The sequence below is a fragment of the Leucopleurus acutus genome (genome assembly GCF_964270905.1).
Source record: "Leucopleurus acutus genome assembly, chromosome: 8".
Lineage (NCBI taxonomy): Eukaryota > Metazoa > Chordata > Mammalia > Artiodactyla > Delphinidae > Leucopleurus > Leucopleurus acutus.
Window position 1 is genome coordinate 34,215,685 of NC_139151.1, and position 25,719 is coordinate 34,241,403.

A 25,719-nucleotide genomic window follows, 5' to 3' on the forward strand; every position below is an offset into this window, starting at 1 on the left:
AGAGAAGCCAGTTCAGAGGCTATTGAGAGGGTAGGCTAGACAATGTAGTGTGGATTTTGTGTATTGCTGGGGAGATAAAACTACTTTGAGCAGTTCAGAAGATTTTATTTCTGTAGCATGAAATGATTAATGATTGAGCACAGATGTAAATAAAAAAATAGGTGATATATTAAAGACAAAATAAATTAATCAATTTTCATTCATATTTTTAAAGATAATATTCAAAGATAAAATGTGAAGATTCACTCCTTCCCAGAAGCTAATGATAATGCCTGCCCTCCCTGACATGACCACTATTGCTGTCGTTAATTATATTGATAGTAAGGCAAATGGTTGCTATTTACTGAGAATCTTCCAGTGTTAGACACAGCTTAAGAAGAAAAACAAATAAAAGGAATCCAAATTGGAAAAGAAGTAGGACTGTCACTGTTTGCAGATGACATGGTACTATACATAGATAATCCTAAAAATGCTACCAGAAAATTACTAGAGCTTATCAATGAATTCAGTAATATTGCAGGATACAAAATTGATATACAGAAATTTGTTGCATTTCTATACACTAACAATGAACTCTCAGAAAGAGAAATTAAGGAAACAATCCCATTTACCACTGCCTCAAAAAGAATAAAATACCTAGGAATAAATCTACCTAAGGAGACAAAAGACCTGTACTCTGAAAACTATAAGATACTGATGAAAGAAATTGAAGACAAAACAGATGGAAAGATACACCGTGTTCTTGCACTGAAAGAATCAATATTGTTAAAATGACCATACTACCCAAGGCAATCTACAGATTCAATACTATCCCTATCAAATTACCAATAGTATTTTTCACAGAACTAGAACCAAAAATTTTAAAATTAGTAAGGCAACACAAAAGACCCTGAATAGCCAAAACAATCCTGAGAAAGAAGAATGGACTTGAAGGAATCATGCTCCCTGACTTTGGACTATACTACAAAGCTACAGTAACAAAACAGTATGGCACTAGCACCAAATATATATATATATATATATATATATATATATATATATATATACATATCAATGGAACAGGATAGAAAACCTAGAAATAAACCCATGCACCTACGGTTAATTAATCTACAACAAAGGAGATAAGAATATACAATGGAGAAAAGACAGTCTCTTCAATAAGTGGTGCTGGGAAAACTGAACAGGTTCATGTAAAAGAAGAAATTAGAACATTCTCTAATACCATATAAAAAAATAAACTCAAAAAAGAATTAAAGACCCAAATGTAAGAGTGAATACTATAAAACTCCTAGAGGAAAACATAGACAGAACACTCTTTGACATAAACTGCAGCAGTATTTTTTTGGATCTAGCTCCTAGAGTAATGAAAACAAAACCAAAAATAAACAAATGGGACCTAATTAAATTTAAAAGCTTTTGCACAGCAAAGGAAACCAAAAACAAGACAGACGACCCTCAGAATGGGTGAAAATATTTACAAACAATGCAACTGACAAGGGATTAATTTCCAAAATATTCAAACAGCTCATACAGCTCAATATCAAAAAAACAAACAACCCAATCAAAAAATGGGCAGAAGACCTAAATAGATAATTCTCCAAAGAAGACATATAGATGGCCAACAGGCACATGAAAAAATGCTCATCATTGGTAATTACTAGAGAAATGAAAGTCAAAACTGCGATGAGGTATCACCTCACACCAGCCAGAATGGCCATCATTAAAAAGTGTACAAATCATTAATGCTGGAGAGGGTGTGGAGAAAAGGGAGCCCTCCTACACAGTTGGTGGGAATGTAAATTGGTGCAGCCATTATGGAAAACAGTATGGAGTTTCCTTAAAAAACTAAAAATAGAATTGCTATATGATCCAGCAATCCCACTCCTGGGCATATATCTGGAAAAGACGAAAAGTCTAAATTGAAAATATACATGCACTCCAATATTCATAGCAGCACTATTTACAATAGTCAAGACATGGAAGTAACTTAAATGCTCATTGACAGATGAATGGATAAAGAAGAGATGTGATATGTATGTATGTATACACACACACACACACACACACACACACACACACACACACACACACATATACACAGAATGGAATATTGCCCAGCCATAAAAAAGAATGAAATTCCATTTGCAGCAACATGGATGGACCTATATATTATCATAGTAAGTGAAGTCAGTCAGACAAAAAAAGACAAATATTATATGATATCACTTATATGTGGAACCTTAAAAAGTGATACAAATGAACTTTACAAAACAGAAATAGAATCACAGACATAGAAAACAAACTTATGGTTACCAAGGGGGAAAGGAGGGAGGGATAAACTGGGAGTTTGAGATTACCAGATATATACTACTATATATAAAATATACAAAAAACAAGGACCTACTATATAGCATAGAGAACTATATTCAATATCTTGTAATAACCTATAATGAAAAAGAATCAGAAAAAAACATATATATGGAAAATTGAATCAATTTGTTGTACACCTGAAACTAACACAACATTGTAAATTAACTATACTTTAATAATAAAAAAGTCGATATGCAAAATCTTAGAGTCTCACAAAAATCTTAGTTAATTATCATTGACTTCACTTTACAAATGACAAAACTGAGACTTAGAAAGATAGTTAGGCAAGCTCAGTATATGTGAGATGGTATTTCTTTATTAAGTGCTTAAGAGCATAAGTGGGGCTGGGGTTTCTAGATGTGAAGCCTGTCACCATTGACCCCATACTAACTGTGTGACTTGTCAAATTATTTCATGCTTGTAGAGCTCAATTTCTTTGTCTGTAAAATGGGAAGGATTCAAAAACCAACCTTGTGAGAGTGAATGAACTAATATATGTAATGTTTTCACATATTCCTGTCCTGCTGTAAGCCCATAATAAATGTTACCAATTATTATTATTGATCAATTCACACAGCTAGCAAGTGGTGATGTTCACTTCTCTTTTTTTTCCAATAATGATTAAATCATCAAAAAATGAGTATATGAAAAAATTGGGGTACAACCAAACATCTAACAAGTAAATAAGTAATGTTTTTCATTTTTAATTTACTTACCAAGAACTATCATGAAATGTGAGACCGAGGATTTCCTAAATACTATTTCAGTACTTTAAATTTTTTTAAAATTGAATTTTATAATGTACAGGTCAACCAGTATGTTATAATAGATGTTAAAAGAAAAGCTTAAGAATATGCATATACAGCCAGCCCTCTCTATCTTCTGGCACATACCTAGAAGATTGATCAACAGAAGGTTGAATCCATAGATGTGGAACACAGAGATATGCAGGGCAGACTGTACAAGCCATTTTATATAAGGGTCTTGAGCATCCATGCAGAGGGTTCTGAAAGCAATGACCTTCCGATACCCTGGGAAAACTGTGTACAAAATGATCCATTCCACCAGAGAAACCAGTTGTACCAAAAACAAAATTATAGGTAAACCATAAATATTTTATATATTTTTCTCAAAAAGCACAAACAGTATAGTCAGATCTATACTCAGGCATTCTCACATTGTCTGCTCTTATTCCATTTCTACTTACTTGTTCACATAGAAAACATCTTTGAAAGAAACAGCATCTATAAAGTATTAAGCAACATAGCTTGCTACACAATGGGTGTTTAGTAAATCACTGTTATTAGTAATCTCAGTCCAATGACACTGCTGGTGCACACAGTGATGAAGAGTACAAAAATATCTAAATTGCTATGGGAAAATCCCAAACTCAAGCCACTTGTCTCTGTAACTGCTTTGCATGGAATCTTAAAAAGGAGTTTCTTTCAAAAAAGCCTTTGAGAATATGACACTTAAAATGCTCCTCTGGCATCAGAAATGAGGGAATAAACAAGAAGCTTCTAGAATACTGGGTCCTGGGTGTACTATATTTTTGGAAAAGTTATCATCCATAGATAAATTAAATTATATATTTTAACTAAATATAAATTTTAAAATTAGAACATTACTAATCCCAGAAGCATGATGTTTTGCTGACTGGGACCTCTAATAAAATGCTGAATTTGGCTATAGCAGAAACTTTTGTCTATTTCCCAGTCTCAAAGGGATGCTTCTAATATTTTGCTATTCTTAGTTTATTGATTGAATGGTTGATACCTTCAGAGGTTTAGAATGTCCCCGCACCTCCTCCCAGATGCTAGAGACTTTTAAAAATCATAAACAGGTGTGTTTCATCAAATGCTTTCTCTGCTCTATTGAGATGACTATAAGATTTTTCTTGTTTAATCCTTAATGCGGTAAGTTGTATAAATTGATTTTCTCGTGCTAAATCAACTTGATTTCCTATGTGAAACCCAAATTGGTCATGTAGTATCTCTTTTAGATTCTATTGTTTTATATTTGCAAATATTTTGTTTAGAATTTTTACATCTATGCTCATGAGAGGGCTTGGTTTGTATTTCTACTTCTCATACTCTCTTTGTCAGCTTCAGTTAGGTTGTTTTCCTTCTTTTCTCTACTATAAAACAACTGTGTAAGATTGGAATCATTTATCCTTTGTTTGGTAGAACTTTTAGGTAAAAGTATCTGGGCCTGGAGTTTGAGTGTGGTGGGAGAGGTGAAGGTTTTTAACGATTAATATAATAATTAGTTGACTATTTGGATTTTCCAATTTTTCTTGAGTTAGTTGGGAAATTATGTTTTATTTCTCCTTTTCATTTAAGCGTACAACTTTGTTGACATTCAATTTTTCCTCATATTCTTACTATGTTTTCAATTTGTCTGCAAAATTTGTGCTTATGTTTTCATTTTTTCTCTTAAATTTTTTTATGTCTTCTCTCATGTTCTTGATCGCTAGGGATGTGCCAATTGTCTTAGACTGTTGAAAGGACCAATATTTGGCCAACCCTTAAATTATGTTTGATATTTGTTTGCAGTTTAATTAATTTTTTCCTTTTATTAATTTCTTGTTACTTTCTGTAAGTTTAGTTTCATGTTCTTTTCCTAAATTCTTAAGGTAGACACTTAACTCTTTCATTTTCAGCTTTCTCCTTTTCTAATATAAGCCTTAAAGATATAAATTTTCCTCTAAGTTCTGAAATACAAGGAATATATGTTAAATTCACCTACTATGATTCACCTATTTTTTCTTATAAAATGGTTAATTTTTATTTTGCATATTTTGAAGCAGTTATAAGAGATGTACAGGCTTTAAATTGTTTGCTTGATCAATTTAAGCTTTTTTTATATAATGACCATCTTTATATTTCTTCTTTTATAGTCTATTTTTATGATATGGATGGAGTTAAGTTTTTGGAGGGGTTATTATTTAATTGATAAATCTTTTCTTACTCTTTAACTTCCAGCTTTCCTATTTCCTTATGCTTTAAGCATATCTCTTGTAAACATATGATTATCAGATTTTTATTTTAGTTCAATATTTCTAGTCATTCCTGATGTTTGGGTTTATTTTACTAATTTATTTCATACTTCCTATTTGTCCCTCATTTGCCATATGTGTCTGTGTATATATATATTCATTCTCCTCTGTTCATCGATTAGTTAATATTTTCATTATATTTATTTCCTCAACTAGTTTGGAAACAGCACACTTAATTTCAATCCTCTTATTCATTGTACTAGAAATTTAGACATGCTTAAACTTAGCAAATTCTAAAATTAATAAATATATTTACCTGTTTCCAAATAATTCAAGCATCTTAGAACACTTTAACTCCAAATACCCTCTCATGTTATGTTTTTTGAGTTTTTGATTTTTTTTCTTATTTTGTAACATTAAAAAATATTATTGTTTTTTACGGCAATATAAAACAAAAATTGCCTACATATGGGTACTTTCATAACCTTTAATTCTTTGTTGTACCTTAAGTGTCTGGGTTCACTTCATGTTGGGATCGACCTTAACTACATTCTTACACTGAATTCTTCAGGCTGCCCAGGTACTATACCTTAGGGTTTCTGACTGGTAATTACAAAACCTCAGTGAAAGAACTCCTCCCTCCATTCAGAACTCAGACACAAGACATGATTTTCCTTGTGATTTTTCCGAGCAGGTTGATTAGTATTAAAGTCACTTTTACTCTGCATGGGTAGCCACTTGTGAGCCAGTCTTATAGGGGGCATGCTCTGGGCTTTGTCTTCCTCCTTGGCCCAGCAACACATAAAAATTAAGGTCAGTAAATGCCCTTGAGATAAAAGCCAGTTTTGGCACATGACTCCAGGGTAAGCTCAGATCCTGGCCTTAGCATTTCCTCCTGACTTTCTTGTCAACTCAGTGATAAAATCAAGATAGTTAAATAATATTTATTTACATATTTTATATTTGTCATCATTTTATCTTTTTTCTTTTGGGAAGATTAGTGTAATATTTAGGGCATATTTTTTTTCCTGTTACAGAAAACTTAAATTTAGTTTAAAAAACTGTATAATAAAAGTAAATACTCCAAAATAGATGTGAGCTTTTAAAAACTACCCTTTGGCTACTAAATTAAGCATAGACTCAATTTGTCTTTCTAAGTTCTCCTCAATTTGTCCTTAGCTATTCAATCTTTCCTGCTTATTTACATTTTTACACAGAATCTATTCCTTGGACAAATAATAATATTTACTTTTCACAAAAGTGTGCTGGATTCATGACTATGTTTTTGCAAATTCTAAACTCTTTCTAAAATACATTCTACCTCTATGTGTCAAATCCTTTAAGGACTATTTCAAACGGCGGTTCATCCAAGTTTTCCCTCATCTTCCATACAGATTTCATTTTCTCCTTTTCTTAAATCGCAAAAGTTTTTTTTACAGAATGGAATACACCAAGAAGTGGTTTTGCTCCAATGAGAATTGGACTTTCTTTCTGACTCTGTAACTTACTATGTGTGTGGCTTTAGGCAATCTCTCTGTGAGTCAATTACTCTATTTAAAATGAGGTTGATTATATGTCCCTTACAATGGTACCTTATTTTGAGGATGGATATTAAGTACTGCCTAGATAAAAGAACCAATTCTCAATAAAAGGTATTTATTTTTATTGTTGTCTTAATTATCCTGTTAATATTACCTAAATAGTATCTATTAAGGATCCTGTGTTAATAATCCTATGTTATTATTACCTTAAATATCCTGTTTTATAATTATCTATGAGTTAATTTTATTGCCCTTTAAACAAGTGCCACCTTGAGGGTTGAGATTCTGTCTTACTTGTTTTGGTATGAACCGGCATAGTGTTTTACATTCAGTATATGTTGAATAAAGTTTTGTTTTCCCTGAAATAAATTGAATTAAACAGAACAGTGTCTCGGCAATTTGGCATGAGCTCCTATTTACAACTGAAAAGAGAGACAAACAAAAATAAATTGATACCCTGAAACCTCTAAATACAACTAAGAACATAGTGGTCCTCTTATATTTTTCTATCTATCATCTATTTATCTATCTATCAATCTATCCATCTATCTATCTAATCTTAACTGATAAATAACTCTGTTATTTGAGCAAAAAGAAGAAAGCATGCTAATGATTACATGTGTGTATGCTATCTTTTACAGAAATGATCTGCGGGTTGTTTTTCATTGTTGTCAAGGTTATTGTATCTATGCCCTAATTTGTAACCAGCCCACTAATTCCCATTATGAGTCAACCATAGTTAAATTAGATGCTGATTTATGCAAAAACTGAACAGAAGTGACTCTGTAACTCTCAGAGGAAGCTAAAAATGTCTGTCATAAAATACTTTTTTTCTAAACATCCCCGGAATCGTCTCTTTTCACTATTTTATATTCACTGAAGAGTCACTTGGTGAGATAGTAGGATCAGTCAGTAGTATGTACTTAGATGCTTGAATTCCCAACTATTTTAGATGTTGTTTGTATTTAGGACAAATTAAGCTGAACGTTGTAGTCTGGGGGGTTTTTGGAAAAGAAAAGCCTTTTAGCAATTAATGATCTGTTCAAGCTGTGCCTGTGTGGAGAGCATAACTAAGCAACTTGTGCAGCAATTTATAGTAACTGGGGTAAATGAACCATAATTAGAAGTAGAATTTATGAAGTATTGGCTAAACTAGTAATTAGCTAGAGATGTAAAGCCACAAACTGGAGGTTTTCATAGCACAACAGAGCAAGAATTATTTTGTTGTCATTTGCAGGTTAAATTAATTGACTTCCTCAGTGTTACCTCCCCTTGGGAACTGAGGCATGTTTTGTTATATTTAACAATTTTTTTAAAAAGTGGAAATGAAACAAACTGATGGTGAGATCATGAAAAAAAGTGTGAAGACCTTTGAAGAGAAACATTTAGATTTTCTGCAACCTTAAATTTGGGAAATGTTAGGAACAAATAATTTGAAGCTTTCTTACCTGCATGTTTTGTCTTTAAATGAATGTCATTAATTTGAATATTCATGATCATTGTTATATTATCTAAACATACTTTTGAAAATGGAATCATCTGAAAATGTGAGAATTCTTTTGATCTTCCATTCCCATTCAACTATTTGTCGTAGTGTGAGCACGTTGTTACTCAATAAATTTGAATAATTTGGGGTTATTCATTGTCTGAGGAAGACCAAGTTTAGAAATATTGGGTATCCCTCAAAATAAGGGAGATCTACAATGGGAAAAATATTTGAGCACAGCCCAGAAACATCACAATAATGGCACCTTTAGAATTATTTTTTCTATAACACTTGATCAATTGATCAATGTGTCACTGAAACTAAAGAACACATAATATTTCTTATAACTGGACTGTCAATCAATACCTATGTGGTCTAGTTTATCATAAGGTAAGATGGAGAAAGAAAAAAATAAAAGCAAGGTGAAATTTTGACCACTGTGTCTCTTGGTTTTTAGTTTGGCTCCATGGCTTTTGTTGGAAGGCTTTTGTTAGATTCAAATTTAGTTCTTTATTTGGAGGATTTTCTGAATATTTGTCAGTGTGTGTGTGTGTGTGTGTGTGTGTGTGTGTGTGTGTGAAAACTGCCTATGAAGTTGTTCATGCAGCTTTTGAGTATAGACAGGGAAGGTGAATCAGAATTATCAGAAACATCATGGACAGTAAGAAGGAATTCAATCACAATTCTCCATGTAAATTGTCACTGACTATTAAAGATTATCACAGAATCATTGACTAGCCTCAGACTGATTTTTAAAGCTCAGCTTTATGATGGATGACCTTGAACAAGTCATTTAATCTCTTTAAGTTTCAAAATTGGTATATTAGAGATGAGAGTATCTAAATCAGAGGGTTGTGAATTGGCACATGTTGGGAACTAAATTAAAAGTTAGAAGTTGAGTGACATCATTTATCTAACTTCCTACTAACTACAACTTCTTGATTATTGTATCTGCTTGAGCATTTCCAATGGTGAGAAAGCATAAGAAGAGAGTTCTGTCTTTTGAGTTAGGATTTCAAGTGTTATTGAGGTTGACCAGCATGCTACAAGGAAGGGGAGGAGAGAGAAGGGAGAAGTTTGTGTAAAGTTTACAAGGTGAGAAAATGAATAACCTGCTTTGGGGAATTATGAGAGTCCAGTGTAATTAAAGATAAAATATTTTGGAGGGTGGAAGGCAGTTAGTGGAAGACTCCCTTTTGATTTCTTATATTGATTTAGTTGTAGTTTCAGGGACCTAGGTTTTAATAGCCCTTGAGCATTTTGTAATTGAGCCCATTTTTACTTGAAGGCATGATTCCTCCTAGAGGCAAAAAATTTGTTCATCTACATTGGTTAATTTCCAATGCTCCTATGGCTTTGCATTTTTTCCTCTTTAGTGTTTTGCTAACATTTTAAAGAGAAGGTTAATTAGGCAGGACCTTCTGCAGTTAGCTTTTGAAACCAGGAAGTCAGCATCCTAACACCACCATAATGAATGTAAGGCCATTTCCTCCTCATCCCCTTAAGCTTGGTGGGGATTTCACAGTCCCTGATAAACATTGTAGATAAAACATTGTAGATTGCAAGCAGTTCACACATATTAAAACTTATGAAATCAGCTATTAACCTTCTCTTCCCTTAGATAAATGCTATTTTATTTTATTTCCTTTGAAAACATAGATTTTAATTAATAAAGGAAGTCAACTGATATATTCTTGATATATGAATGCTCATGTTCCCTCATTATACAATTTCTTAGACCCTGAAAAAAGCAAGACACCTAAGGTCTATATTGTTTTATGTTCTTAATATGTAAAAGACATTGTCACAGAAGAAACAACGAAACAGCTTGTTCATTAGCAGACACAGCATGTAGAAGGAAACAAAGGTACAGAAACAAGACCTTAATTATACCCATGAATTCCTCTTTTTCCTTAGAAAATGAAAGAAGACCCTGCTTTCCCCTCAGTAACAGTGTCCTTCAGGGCTTGTGCTAAGAATATATTTTTCCATATGTCTGTGAGTCAGTATGTGAGCCTGATCATTGTTGCCTAATAAACACAACATGAATTCCCACTAGAAGTCAACTAATGGGCACTCCAAGTGCGATTTTTCTGTGCGTGTTAAATGAGTAAGTTGGAAACTTTGCCGTTCTGAAGCTCCTTTGGTGAGGAGGGGATTATTACAAGGGATTTTGGACAAGTCTTTCCTTAGATTATAGACCCATAAAAGAAAAATTATGCTATAATACTGCCCCTCCATAGGATACTTTTTATATTTTGGGATGCAGGGTTTCTTTAGCACCCATCTGAATTATAGTCTATTATCTCTGTAACTGGTACCCACCGCCCCCATCTAGAAATGAAAATTGGTACTTATTCCAATAATAGTGAATATTTTTTAAAACAGTTATGGCATATTCTATGCATTGCAATAACAGTTTATATACATGCAGATGGAAAGGAAACAAATCATGCCTTTACCAAAAACTATGTATTCTTCATTTCAGCCAAAATTGTCTTTGTCCACAAAAAGTACAGGAAATGAACAAGGAATAATGCAAGCTTAATATCTGTGCACAGCTGGAGTGCCTCTGGGTGATTATATTTTAACAAAAGTTAATGGCCAAGTAATGGAAATAATGAGCTGAAGTGAAAATCTAATATGAGTTTGATAAGCAGAACATTCTGAATGAAAGTATACTAGAGGAGAAAATCCCCATGGACTGTTTCATGTCTTAGTACTCCTGGAGCAAATTCCTTTTAGTATGAAAATGGACATGATTGATAAAGGAACTTAAGTGGATATGTGCTGGTGATCTTTAAAAGCAATGGGGCAAAACCAAGAGATTCCTTAAAAGAAAAAAAATAAATATAGTTTTAAAATCTTCTTCTCTATTTCCATTAACTCCCCATGTGTATTTATCTATATGTATATTCACATGGCCTAAAATACTGATCATGGAACAAGCAACTATTCAACCTGCTAGTTCAGAAATTATCTCAATGATACTGAACTAGGAGTAGGTAAGATTGGTGAGAATGGCCACACCAGGAATAGATGCCAAGAAGTGGAGGTTTGGGGTGTGATGGACAAAGAATGTCAATTTAGGGACACAGATTAACAAATTTGTCACATGGAAGGCCCCAAAGACTCCTTTAATGCCAGATAATAACTTAGTTCAGGTATCTTTCCCTTAATTGGTAGAGAAAGGATAGGAAAGTGTTAAAGTTTTTCAGAACTATTGATAACAAAAATTGAGACCAGTATGCAAAGATTCAAAGCCTCAAATGATACCATCGTCATCACCGACACCACCACTGCCAACTTCAGCAGCAACAACTTCGTCACCATGGTAACATTCATTAAGCACTTACTGAATGCCATACACCAGCCAATGTATTTTACACACAAAATTTCATTTATTTTTCAGAACCTAACAAAGTTACTCTTTTAGATTCCAATTTTATAAGTAAGAAAATTAAGTAACTTGTTGAAAACTCATAGTCTTCCTGTTATACACACTGGGTTCTGTTACCCACAATGTTAAAGTGCTCTGTAAATTATAAATGCTACAGACTTATGAGTAATTATCATCATTATTAGTAATAATATGATTTAATGTTTGAACAGCAGTTGATACTGATCATTTTCTGATATAAACCACTCATTCTGTAATATAAACAACAAATGACTACAAGCAACTCACAAACTCTAATATAATGCATTTTCTTACATACTTTAGATGTATCATTTAGGGCCAAATGAATGAAATATTTTGTAATATATAATCAGACAACTTATTTGTTAATCATATTTCTTCTAAGATTCATGTTGTGTTCTAGTTATTCCTTACTAAATTTTAAACTTTAGAATAATGGTTTATGTATTTCTTTAGTGAAACAGATAAATTCAAAGAAGTCTGTGTTTTGAAGTATCCCTCCCAAAACAAACAAAATGAAACTGGATTTGGGAACATTCCATGAAAATATGGCAGAAAAGTTAAGCTAATAAATTGTTTGACACTCTATTGATAAAACAAATGACTGACTATTAACCTCCAGTTGTTATAACATTGCATTTACAGTTTAGAGTTAAATTGAAATTAATGCTAGAAGCAAATTCACCGTTTTGAGTTTCTGACATGTTTTCAGATGATTAGGTAACATATTTTTCTGCAATTAAAAGCTTTTATTACATTTTTATGCTATTGCTCTAGACACAATTTTATGCTTTGGGATATGTTTCTCACACTTAAATGTTCCTCTTATGATATATTATTACTTTAAAACCTTTTCCCCAATGTAATACTAGTCTTTATTTGCCCATGTAGGAAACTGCCATTTGCTGTTTCAATCTTTAATTTGGAAAGACACCAAATAACTGTGAAGATTATGAATGAAGGGCAAAACTATTCGTTTCACATTTTTTTTCCAGTTGCAGGTTGCATGAGTGGGGACATACTTGATGAAGATCACATGAATGGTGAATATACTTATATTACAACAAAATAAACCATGATTTGAATCTGTAGCCCCATGTGAAATACATATGACCCAAACTTTTCAAAGCCTTAACAGTTTTCTAACATCTCCCTTTCCACTTAAGCTCATATTTACAATTCTTACAAATGGTTGAGGTTCTTTGTAACAGAGACAAATGATCTAAAATATATGTAAGGAAATAAGTTGTCATGTGTAACTGAGATGCTATTTTAAAGAATGTATAATACATATAATTAAAATTTTAAGTTTCAAGTTTCCATTCATATTTTTAGAATGTAGTTGTCCAAATATCTATGTGTGTCTTCTTATACTACTTTGTGGAATTCTTTCTATTGTTAATTAAATTTTAGCCTCTTATTTTAATATTTGAACATTTATATTTTTTTATACTCAACTAGATTGTATTCTTTGTGAAACCTGAAGTCTCAGTGTGGTAGTAAATTGTACACAACTAAAAATTATATTTTGCAAGTGGTCCTGTCAATTTTTAAGAAGAAAAATGCCCTTTTGGGACTTCCCTGGTGGCCCAGTGGTTAAGACTCTGCTTCCACTGCAGGGGGCACGGGTTTAATCCTTAGTCAGGGAACTAAGATCTTGCATGTCGTGCAGATGCGGCCAAAAAGTAAAAATGCACTATTATCTTTGATCTTTGTTATTAAATTAAACCAGTTTACAGACCTATTATGATATAAACATATTAGGGTAACACAATGCTAAGTAATTGTTTCCAAATCTTCCTTTTACTTAAATAAAAACACCTTTCAGCCTTTTTCCTAAATAGCACTTTGACCAGAAATATTTAGATCTGGAAAAATTGAGTGATCTGAGTTTGAAGCCATTGTATTTGTCTCATTAACCCAAGGGGTTAGCAGTGAATAGAAAAGTGAGCAAGAAAAATGGAAAATTCACAAACTATACTTTTTAATTTCTGGAAAATAAAAATTTATTATGCTCATATTTGTTGTAATAGAAAACACATAATCCTGTTCCTCTCTCAGTACTTTTGCTTTGACAAAAGAGATGCCACATTTTTAAACTCAATGTGATGTCTATGAATAGTTGATGAGGAACATTCTATGGTGAACTGAAATAAATAAGACAAAGCTGATATGCCATCCACAAACATAAAACAAAGTAATGCATTTCAAATAGAATGGCTTGTACTAAATGGCATATATATTTTGATGATATTATGAAAAATTTAATACGTTCAGAAAAAATGGTAACCAAACAATGTAAATATTTTCTTACTGGTATATGATGAATTAATTTTCTTCTGCTTTAATGAAAGGTTTGTGTCAGTTTTTTTTTTCATATTTCTGAGCAATAATCCAAAAATCTTCAATTTGACCATATGTAATTCAACCAAAGGCAATTCAACGAAATGCAACACTGATTTCACAGTGTGTGATTTGCTGCCCAACCCTACCCCCACTAAGAAAGAGAAATTTTTTTCAAAACAAAATGTCCATTATGACCCATGTCAATTCTAGGTTATCACCTTTTCCAGGCAGCGTAGGTCCTTGGGCCTGGACGGAATCCAATCATTCATAAATTATTTCATCAGAGACAAGCAATTTAAAACAGTGTTTCTCAGAATTGAATGGGAAAAAAAAATATATATATATATATATATATATATATATATTCTAAAGAAATTTTTCAAGTATTTCAAAATATTCCAAAATTACTTAAAGAATTGCTTAAATGGACCCCTAATGCTGACTTAAATTATTTTAGCTATATGTTTACAGAGACCCAAACATAAAACAAAACATAAACTCCTTATCTTTATAGATCAAATGAAAAACAAAACTGTAAAACAACATACACAACATTATTTTAACAGAATGGAGGATAATATTTTGCCAAAGCTAAAACACCACATGATAATGATTGGTAAAGAATGGGACTTTCAAATTTGCCATATATAGACTGTCATGCAACTATTTGATTCTCTCATCACTTTTCCCCATTTGTATTCCTGTGGTATCCTTTGGCTTTACATACCAAAGACAAACCTTTACACGTTAAATAGTTTTCTGAACATTTCTCATTTGCCTGTGGCAATTGAAATAATTCTATAGTATTTTGCATCAGTGTGATTGAAAACAAAAATGCAAACTTCAGCACAAATTTCACTTGGAAGTATTCTGTCATAAAGTGATTATCCAGAAGATCCAGGGTATATTTATATTATTATTAATATTAAGATTGAAATGAGAATCCAATCTCTAAAAATTATCATAGATAACTTGTGGGTCTTCAAATCGGCAGACCCAAATGAAAACCAAAAATTACTAACTTAATGAAAGTGCTTGCTTTCTTCATAACCTGGTGAAATTCCCAACTGGTGCTGAAATACCACTGAAGCAAAGAAGTCTGGCTATATTGAGGTATAACTTTTTTCTTTATAAATCATTTGATATTTTTTTAATCACTATGTAGACAAAACCATAGTTCAGTCAGTTCATGACATATATCTCACAATTATGGCAAGACATATACTTTGTTTGTATCATCTGCATTGAAAAAGTCTGATATTAAGAGTTTGAATTATGAAATAGACTTCTAACCTTTTATTCTCTCTAACTGCTTTGCCTCCCTTCTTCCAAGTGATGGTTGGTTTTGGAGAGCCTTGGGGTTTGCACTCTATGATGATTTCTTGGTCTTTAGTAATAATTATTGTTTTCTTCAGTTGATTCAGTGTAAAAGTGGGAGCTGAAGCTGTGGAAAAGTAAAAGGTTAGTTCTACCACAAGCAATGACAATAACCTCTAATGGATGATTCACCAAGATTTGGCAACTTTATCTTTGGAATGCATTTCTAATAAAATCATAGGATATCTACACATGTAAAAGGCACTAACTTGAAATTTAATTTATTATTATTTAGTAGCTATCTTATTGGCTTTTCTTTCCATCAGCAGGTGATAGTTCCGTACAATTGTGAGGCCCAGAGACAAAGGCTGTTTCAAAGAATGAGATGCTTTAATTACGATTATCAACTTTAATTGTGAAAGACTAATGAGCACTTTGGGCAAAAGGTGAAGGGACTGGACATAGAAGTCTATTTTGGGCTTCCTTTGGAAAAATGGAGGTTATCTGTATAGAAGGCAATCCTGTGTAGCCCATTTCCTATCTGTGAGTCTCAATGCATATTTTATTTTAATAGTATACAAAATTAAATGTAGTTTTAAAAGAAATATATTTTTAAGAAATTGAATTATTTAAATTTCAATTAAAATTTTATTTCATTATTTGCAATTATTCATCTAGGCCTGATCATTTTAAGACAGTTTTGATTAAACTTCCCAGGAAATTCCAGTAGGTAGCTGTGGTTGAGAATGCTGGACTAAAACAACACGTGACAGAGACAAAAACAAATTAAAAAAAAAAGTCACCTTTGAATCTTAAAGAGAAACTGGAAATATGTATACAGGTTTACTGTATCTGAGACATTTATTTATACCAATATGACAATTTTATGAATATTTCATAAGTTTTTTATGTCCATCACATATTGGTATAATGCATGGCACACAACATTAAAAGATGCAACACACACAAAAAAGGTACCAATTGAGATGGATTAAAAAATTGAAAGAAAAGTTAAGGAATTTAAAGGAAGATTGCAGGTGATATTTTTGGTTGCCTGCTGGGAATATACCTTATTAAACATAATTTTGAAAATATGTCTGGTGAATGAGAAAGGGACACATTTGAGAGTGTTTCTGGATAAAACATTAACTAGGTGAAAGCTGAATCAGCTTTTTAATTCAGAAATGTTGGAGTATGAGCTGACAGGAAAGTACATTAATATTTGATTGGTTAGTATGTACGACATTGAAACGTGGACTCCTATATCTATTTTGGATGGATTTGTGATAATGTGAAGAAATTTCAAATGTAAACATTCATTATTCAATTTGATTTATGGTTTTCGATTTATCACACAGCTGATATGTGAATGGTGCATTTTCAGATTCCAGAGATCTTGGGTGTTTCTGTTAATGTTGTGCTTTGAGTCAGTGGAAAGTACAAAGCACACTTAGGCTCCTGCCACATTTGGGAGATGGTGCATTAAGACCATCTAAGTCTCCCTCTTTGTATTATAATCATCCCAGAACAAAAGCTTAGAAAATCATGTGAGTGGGAAAAAGTAAAATCCATTCCAGAAACTGAACCATGCTCAATCTGGGTAGCTTATTCCCCTGGACTGAATTTTTCTTGTAGTAAAGAGTGAAGTAGTGCTTGTGTTGTGGTTATATTCTCAAGAGTGTAACACTAGGAGCTTGCTGGCCTGGCCTCAGAAAGGCTTTCATCAACCTGGAAGGGTGGCAATGGTTGATGACACTTCAAGAGAGGATGATTTACTTAGGAGTCCCACCTTGCAGGAGCCACACCCCTACTGGTAGGTAGGAGCTGCTTGGGAGAATATTAAGCGCTGCTGTGTTGAAAACCTACCTTCTGATTCCCTACCTTTAAAGCATTCTTCCTTGAAAGTTAACATACTTTTCTTATATGATTTTTTTTAATGCCATAGAAAAGACATATTGTATAAACCTGTTAGGGTTAAAACTAAAATTAGAGAAAATCTTATAGAAAGTTATGGGATAAACTGTACACCATGTATACTTGTCTCCTCAAGCTTAAAAAATACATATCAGCAAGACATAGTATTTCTTTTCAAACCATAAAATAGGTTTTTACGATCACATCATAAACCTTCAGTATAATAAGAATTAGAGCATGAAAAGAAGCAACATTTTTTTCCTCTTTATTTACTTAGAAATTGCATACCTAGGATCTTCAGCTCAGCACTCCCATAAATGGCTCCATATTTATTTTCAGCCAAACACTGATACATTCCAGCATCTGATTGATTCACATTGTGGATCATCAATACTCCATTAACCATCTCAACCCTACTCTGTAATGGAATAAAAAAAAATAGATATAGAAAGTGAACAAATCATAGAGATTTTACAGTTACTCTCTCCTAGATCAAGACAGAAAAGCCTCTGATTAATGCAATTGAACATTATTTGACAACTTAGGAACACAAATCTTCTTTTCATTATTCTAATATAACATCTTATGTAAAATACAACTATTTCTCAGTCAGAAACCTAATTATTACTATATTTTCCTGTAGTTATGAGTTTTACTTTTAGTTATGTTTTTAAAATAAGCTGCTTTTGGGCTTCCCTGGTGGCGCAGTGGTTGAGAGTCCGCCTGCCGATTCAGGGGACACAGGTTCGTGCCCCGGTCCGGGAAGATCCCACATGCTGCGGAGCAGCTGGGCCTGTGAGCCATGGCCACTGAGCCTGCACGTCCGGAGCCTGTGCTCCGCAACGGGAGAGGCCACAACAGTGAGAGGCCCGCGTACCCTCCCAAAAAAAAAAAAAAATAAGCTCCTTTTGTTTGGTATACTAGTTAAGCTTATGAAATACAGTCAGCTGATACTGCTTTTATTTGAATTCATTTTACAAAGGAGAAGCAGGAGTTCAAATGGTAGAAGGATCGAGACTGTATATACATGGGATCAACGTTAAATACAGACCAGGTCATCACAAGAATCTCTTTACTACATTAATCCGGTCAGAAATTTGCCTTTTCTCTCACTTCCCAACACAGTAACACAAATCAAAAAACTGCCTTGCAACTGGATTCTGTATAGAACTATTGGTCAGAAAATGTAAACTGGTCAGATGAAACAATACAGGAAACAGAGGATTGAGCATGAGCAAACTGAGGTAAACTGAGGCCAAGAACACATTTGACAAGCAAATTTTAAATTTAAAATGCTGTTAAACAACCAGGTGTCTTATCTACTTAATGTCAAACAAATCATTCTTTTAATTTTAGTGAGCAGTGCTTTGATTACCTATCAACGAAGATGCCAAGAAATTTGACATCATTTTAAAAATTAACCCATTCACTTAACAGACTATTATCTGCCAGTGGAATTCACTTTACTTGGATGTGACAGTTGAAAATATAACTAGCACAGATCCCATCTCAAGGTTTACCTGATATCCCAGAGAATTAGAGAGAGACAGGCAATGAACCAGTATCTCAGGATTCCCACTCCCTCCCCCTCAGTTTTCCTTAACAGCTCTATTGTTCTTTTTATTTGTGTCTGTTTTTTTGCGTAACTGTGTTCTGTTTTGGACTAACTGGTTTTAGAATAAGGGAATATCGGAGCTCGATGGGACTGTGGGGGTGATCTGATCCAATCTCTTCATTTTACAAAAGAGCAAACCAAAGCCCAAAGAGGCAAATGTCAGAGGAGATCCTTTGGTAATGACAGGACCTGGGCAGAAGCTGTGTTTGGAATTTCAAACTTTCTCTCTCTTTTGTCCATAAATAGTGAACTATTCCCTTTTTGTCCTCCTTCCTGGAAAGGCCACAACAAGGGAAAGAGCTGAAATTATAACAATTATTCTTATTTTAAATAGTAACCGATTTATTCTCAAATTCAGTAGGTATTAAGTTGTTTTGAGGACACGGGAAGGGGGAAGGGTAAGCTGGGATGAAGTGAGAGAGTGGCATGGACATATATACACTACCAAATGTAAAATAGATAGCTAGTGGGAAGCAGCTGCATAGCACAGGGAGATCAGCTCTGTGCTTTGTGACTGCCTAGAGGGGTGGGATAGGGAGGGTGGGAGGGAGACACAAGAAGGAGGAGATATGGGGATATATGTAAATGTATAGCTGATTCACTTTGTTATACAGCAGAAACTAACACACCATTGTAAAGCAATCATACTCCAATAAAGATGTTAAAAAATAAAAAGTAAAATAAAAGAATGCAATAGATTTACTAAAAATAAACTTTTCAATATGTAGCAGGATGTTGTGAAGAACGTGCCCAGGACACAGAAGACTAGGATTCTCTTTCAGTCTCACCTCTTACTAGATATATGATCTTGGGCAAGTCACTTTACTTCTTGGAGATAACTCCATCATCTGCAAAGTGACAGCAATAAACTAGATGATGTCTAAAAGTCTGCTGGAAATGGCAATACATCTATGATAATCATTGATATTTTTGAAAGAATTTATAGGATAAAATAATGTTTAAAGAAGTGATATATTACTCAAAAAAGTAATAAGGCAATTAAAATTAAAAGAAAATCTTGTTTATATATGTTATTTTTCTCATTCCAAACATAAGGGATACGTAAGAAATGGCTTTCAATATGACTAAAGGAAGATAGCTTATCCTTTGTGAAATCCGTCTAAAATTACACTGGAACAGGCTAAGGTTACCAACAGTACCTGAAGCAAGAGGGGTACTCCATTCTTCAGCCAACGGTATGTGGGTCTGGGTTTTCCAGTAGCCTTACATTCCCATCGGAGAGGGCTCCCGCTGTCTAACTGAGTATCATTCAGTTTTGCTACCCAGTGTGGGTATGCTGTAAGAGTTTAGGCATTAAATAAGGGTGATTTCATTTCTCAAATACTTCACCAAGCTCAAAATTCATATGGAATATTCACAAATTCTTATGCATTAACTATTGGTGTTTGGAAGAAACACAGCATTACATTACACACAGCACTCTATTTCCTGTGTAAAAAAATATAGCAATGATAATGTTCTGATAATCTAAGTGAAGCAAACCTTGTTGTTTTACCCACTTTGCAGTAAGTGGCTAGACTGTCCCCATGGAGAGCACTGGAACTTGTTTAGTAAAGAAGGCTTAGAGGTATCACTTCTTCCAAATACTAAAGCAGCTTTAGCATGGATTGAAGTACTAAAACATGTCAGTTTATTGAATAACTGCTCTGCTTTTTCTTTTCTGATAGAACCTGAATAGCTTTGGGAAAATAATTTGTAAATTCAAATTTCATTTGCTATAAAATTGTTCTATATTTACTAGCATTCTAGTGCATTATAAATATGTATGTAAATATATAAGCTTTCAAAATTACAACAGAGAAAAATTTCTTTATCAGAAAGATGACAATGCAATTGTATGAAATCTGTAAGATATGGTTAAAGTGTCTTTCCTCCATTGTCAAATATTTTTTTAAGTTTGTACCTCTTAATCTCCCTCATCTATTTCTTTCATTCCTCCACCCCTTTTCCCTCTGGCAACCACCTGTTTGTTCTCTGTACCTATGACTCTGTTTCTGTTTTATGTCTGTTCATTTATTTTGTTTTTTGGATTCCACATATAAGTGAAATCATATGCTACTTGTCTTTCTATGATGTATTTCCCTTAGCATAATACCCTCTAAGTCTACCTTTGTTGTTGCAGTTGGCAAGATTTCATTCTTTTTTTTTAGGCTGAGTATTAGTCCATCTTTTCTATATATATATATATATATATATATATATATATATATATATATATATAAAATCTCACATCATTTTTATGCATTAATCTATAAATGAGTATTTAGATTGCTTCCATACCTTGGCTATTATAAATAATGCTGCAATAAACATAGGGGTGCATATTTATTTTCAAATTATTGTTTACATTTTTTTGAATAAATATCCAGGAGTGGAATTGTTGAATCATATGGTAGTTTTATTTTTTAATTTTTTGAGGAACCTCCATACCGTTTTCCACAGTGGCTACACCAATTTATATTCCCACCAACAGTGCATGAGGGTTCCCTTTTCTTCACATCTTTACCAACAATTATTTGTTGTTTTTTGATAATAGCCACTCTGACAGGTGTGAGGTGATGCTCATTGTTGGTTTGATTTGCATTTCCCCGATGACTAGAGATGTTGAACATCTTTTCATGTGCCTGTTGGCTATAAGCATATTTTCTTTGAAAAAGTGTCTATTCAGGTCCTCTGCCCATTTTTTAACTGGGTTGTTTGTTTTTTTGATGTTGAATTGTATGAGTTCTTTGTATATTTTGGTTTATAACTCCTTATCAGATGTATCATTTGCAAATATCTTACTCAGTTGGCAACCTTTTTGATAGTTTCCTTTACTGTGCAAAGGCTTTTTAGTTTGATTTAGTTCTTTTTTTTTTTTTTTTTTTTTTTGAGGTACATGGACCTCTCACTGTTGTGGCCTCTCCTGTTGCAGAGCACAGGCTCCGGACACACATGCTCAGCGGCCTTGACCATATACATGTGGGTTCACTTCTGGGCTCTCTATTCTGTTCCATTGATCTAGGTGTGTGTTTTTGTGCCAGTACTGTAGTGTTTTGATTACTGGAGCTTTGTAGTATAGTTTGAAATCAAGGATTGTGATACTGCCAGCTTGGTTCTTCTTTCTCAAGATTGCTTTTGCTGTTTGAGGTCTTTTGTGTTTTCATACAAATTTTAGAATTATTTGTTCTAGTTCTGTAAAAAATGCCTTTGATATTTTGATAGGGGTTGCATTGAATCTGTAGATTGCCTTGGATAGTATGGTCATTTTAACAATATTAATTCTTTCAAACTTTGAGCATGTTATACTTTTCCATTTGTTTGTGTTATGTTCAATTTCTTTCATCAGTGTCTTATAATGTTCCACGTATAGGTCTTTTACATCCTTAGTTAGATTTATTCCTAGGTATTTGACTCTTTTTGATGTGATGGTAAATGGGATTGTTTTCATAATTTTTCTTTCTGAGAGTTTGCAGTTAGTTTTTACTTAGAAATGCAACAGATTTCTATATATTAATTTTGTATCTTGCAATTTTATTGAATTCATTGATGAGCTGTAATAGTTTTGGAGTGGTGTCTTTAGGATTTTATCTATAAAGTATCCTGTCTTTTGCAAAGTTTTACTTCTTTTCCAATTTGGATTTCTTTTTCTTGTCTGATTGCTGTGGCTAGGACTTCCAACACTATTTTGAATAAAAATGGCAAGAGTAGGCATCATTGTCCTGTTCCCGATCTGATAGAAAATACTTTTAGCTTTCCACATTGAGTATGGTGTTAGCTGTGGGATTGTCAGATACAGCCTTTATCATGTTGAGGTATGTTCCCTCTATACCCACTTTGTTGAGTTTTCATCATAAATGCATGTTGAATTTTGTCAAAAGCTTTTTCTATTGAGATGATCATTTGAGTTTTATTGTTTAATTTGTTAAGGTGGTATATCATATTGATTGATTTGTGGATGTTGAACCATCCTTGCATCCCTGGGGTAAGTCCCAGTGGATCAGAGTGTATGATCCTTTTAATGTATTGTTGAATTCAATTTGCTAATTTTTTGTTGACGATATGTACACCTATGTTCATCAATGATATTAGCTTAAAATTTTGTGTATGTGTGTGATATCTTTGTCTGGTTTTGGTATCAGGGTGATATTGGCCTTGAAGAATGAATTCAGAAGCATTTCTTTCTCTGCAAATTTTTGGAATAGTTTGAGAAAGATAGATGTTAACTCTTCTTTAAATTTTTGATAGATTTCACATGTGAGGCCATCTGGTACTGGACTTTTGTTTTCTGGAAGCTTTCTTTTCTTTTTTATTTTTTAAATTGTTGATTCAATTTCATTACTGGAAATTTGTTCATATTTTCTATTTCTTCCTGATTCATTCTTAGGAGATTGGACATTTCCAGAAATTTATCTGTTTCTTCTACATTGTCCATTTTATTGGAATATAACTGTTTGTAGTAATCTCTTATGATCCTTTGTATTACTGTGGTGTTGGCTGTAACTTCTCTTTCATTTCTGATTTAATTTATATGGGATCCCTTTTTTCTTGATGAGTCTAGCTAAAGGTTTATCAACTTTATTTATCTTTTCAAAATACCAGCTCTTAGTTTCACTGATTTTTAAAAATTGTTTTCTAGCCTCTATTTAATTTATTTCTGCCTCATTTGCTGTCTGGTCCTACCTAATACAGTGGCTGCTGGCCTGCTGGAGTGAGTGCCTGGGTCCCAGCATGGCTGGCTTCATGGCCTGGTGACACAAGGCTGGCACTGACCACTGGTTGGTAGCTGGTTATGTGGCCCTGGGGGGTCCTTGGACTGGGGCCAGCCTGCTGATGGTAGAGGCTGGGTCCTGACCCAGCTGGCTGCCAGACCACTGGTGGGTGGGATATCCCTTAAAGTACAAATTCTCTGGAATGCTTTCCTGAATCATCCCAGTAGAATGCAGTGGACCCTGTGCTCCCATAGTCCTTTGCACATGCTTTCATCACAGCAGATAGCATGCTCTGCCTTATGTGGGGCTTGCTTTTCATCTGATCTAGTGGACCAAGAGCTCCTTCAAATCTCTATTACTAGCATGTAGTGCAGTAATAGCCACTAAATAAACATTAGTTGAATTAATGAGTGAATGAACAAAATGTGTATGGCATAGTCAAGTTGGTTGGAGTGCTCAATTTCTAAAGGAGTTGTTACAAATAAGAAAAGGAAAACTGGTTGAATTCAGATATTAATATTTCAAAATACTTTTTAAAGTCCCTGTGAAGAACATTCAGTTTTTTAGAACTGACCTTGAGATACAGTGACAGTTATAGCTGCTGGCTGATTCAGTTGAATATGAAATTTGTTTAATTTCATATTGGAAACATCTGTATTTGTTTGTATCAGTGCTCTGCATTATAGTTTTCCTCTGTTTTTTAGTGCCCTCATCTGAGAAATACGAGTATTATCACTTACCCTTTATGTATAATGTACATTATAAAAGCAAATATGAAAAGTAGTAAATATGAAAAGTACAATTTGTGATTCATAGAAGTAAAGATGATATTGTACATATTTTTGAAGTAGATTTTCCCAATTTTACACATAACTTGTTATCTCTGAAATTTTTGGATAATATAAACACTTGTAGGCTGTGAAGTTCATTTATTATACAGATGCATTAATTTAGAGTAGGGGCAGCAAATTTTGCCTGTAAAGGATGAGATAGCAAATATTTGAGGCTTTGCAAGTCAGCTGATCTCAGTCTCAATTACTTAATTCTGCCTTATCAGTGCAAAAGCTGACCTAGGCAATATGTAAACAAAGGGGTGAGGCTGTGTTCCAATAAATTTACAAGGAAAAAAGACAAGTAGGATTTGGTTCATGGGCATTAATTGTGACTTCTGATTCAGGCCAAGGGCAGAATAAGTTAATAAATGTTACAAGATTTGTAACTTAGAGGATGGCTTTGGTGCTGGGAACGTATCTCATTTTTAAGGTTATCAATTCTTTATGTTGTACAAAGAACCTTATAATTCCCATTCATTTTTAATTTAAAGCATTTCTCTGTGTAGGGTAATTTTACCTGATGCTTTGCCATGTAAAAGAAACATGATTATAAATTATTACTCATTTTCTAATGTAGCTAACAAGCAATATTTAGTTCAAATTAGTTTGTATTTTCAGTTTGACTCTTGGGACTAGAGCATCCATTTTTGCTGAAAACACTTACTATATACTTGTAATTGTCCACGAAAGGAAGTTTTTCCACGTGAGTTTTCAGCTCGGCATTCATATATGCCTGCATCGTCCAGCTGCACATTGGGTATTTCCAGTATTGCCTGAGATTTACGCAGACGTGCTTTACCAGGAATATAACCATTGACCTTCATCCATGTGATTGTTGGAACTGGGCTACAATAAGGAAGGAAAATACCATTAATACACTTTCCACTATTAAGAACATAGATTCTGTTATCTGGTAATTTAAGCACTTAATAGGCTGAGTGCGATAAAGTGTCATCACAATTAAGGACGGTGTGCTGGTTGATGTACTTCACTTTCCATGTGGATCGTCTGGTAAGTAGTTAGATTACACGGAGGATAGTTTCCTTTTCTTTCGTAATTCAGGAAAGCAATTCAGAGACTCTATTTTACATATATATATATTACATACATATATATATTCATATATATATTATACTTTATTTTTGTAACTTTGTAAATTTGTTTAA

General features: G+C 33.4%; 1 protein-coding gene across 3 annotated transcripts in view; it reads right to left on the reverse strand.

Moving 5' to 3' along the window:
- The window catches only part of CNTN5 (contactin 5), a gene marked incomplete at both ends in the record, with an annotated part of 797,505 nt that overhangs the window by 265,534 nt on the left and 506,252 nt on the right, over window positions 1–25,719 (reverse strand). For all 3 annotated transcript variants that reach the window (XM_082845318.1, XM_082845317.1, XM_082845316.1), the window contains 4 exons: window positions 15,456–15,606; window positions 17,682–17,811; window positions 20,169–20,305; window positions 25,218–25,399. In XM_082845318.1, coding sequence (XP_082701444.1) covers window positions 15,456–15,606; window positions 17,682–17,811; window positions 20,169–20,305; window positions 25,218–25,399 — 600 coding nt within the window. The remainder of the gene's footprint in view (window positions 1–15,455; window positions 15,607–17,681; window positions 17,812–20,168; window positions 20,306–25,217; window positions 25,400–25,719) is intronic.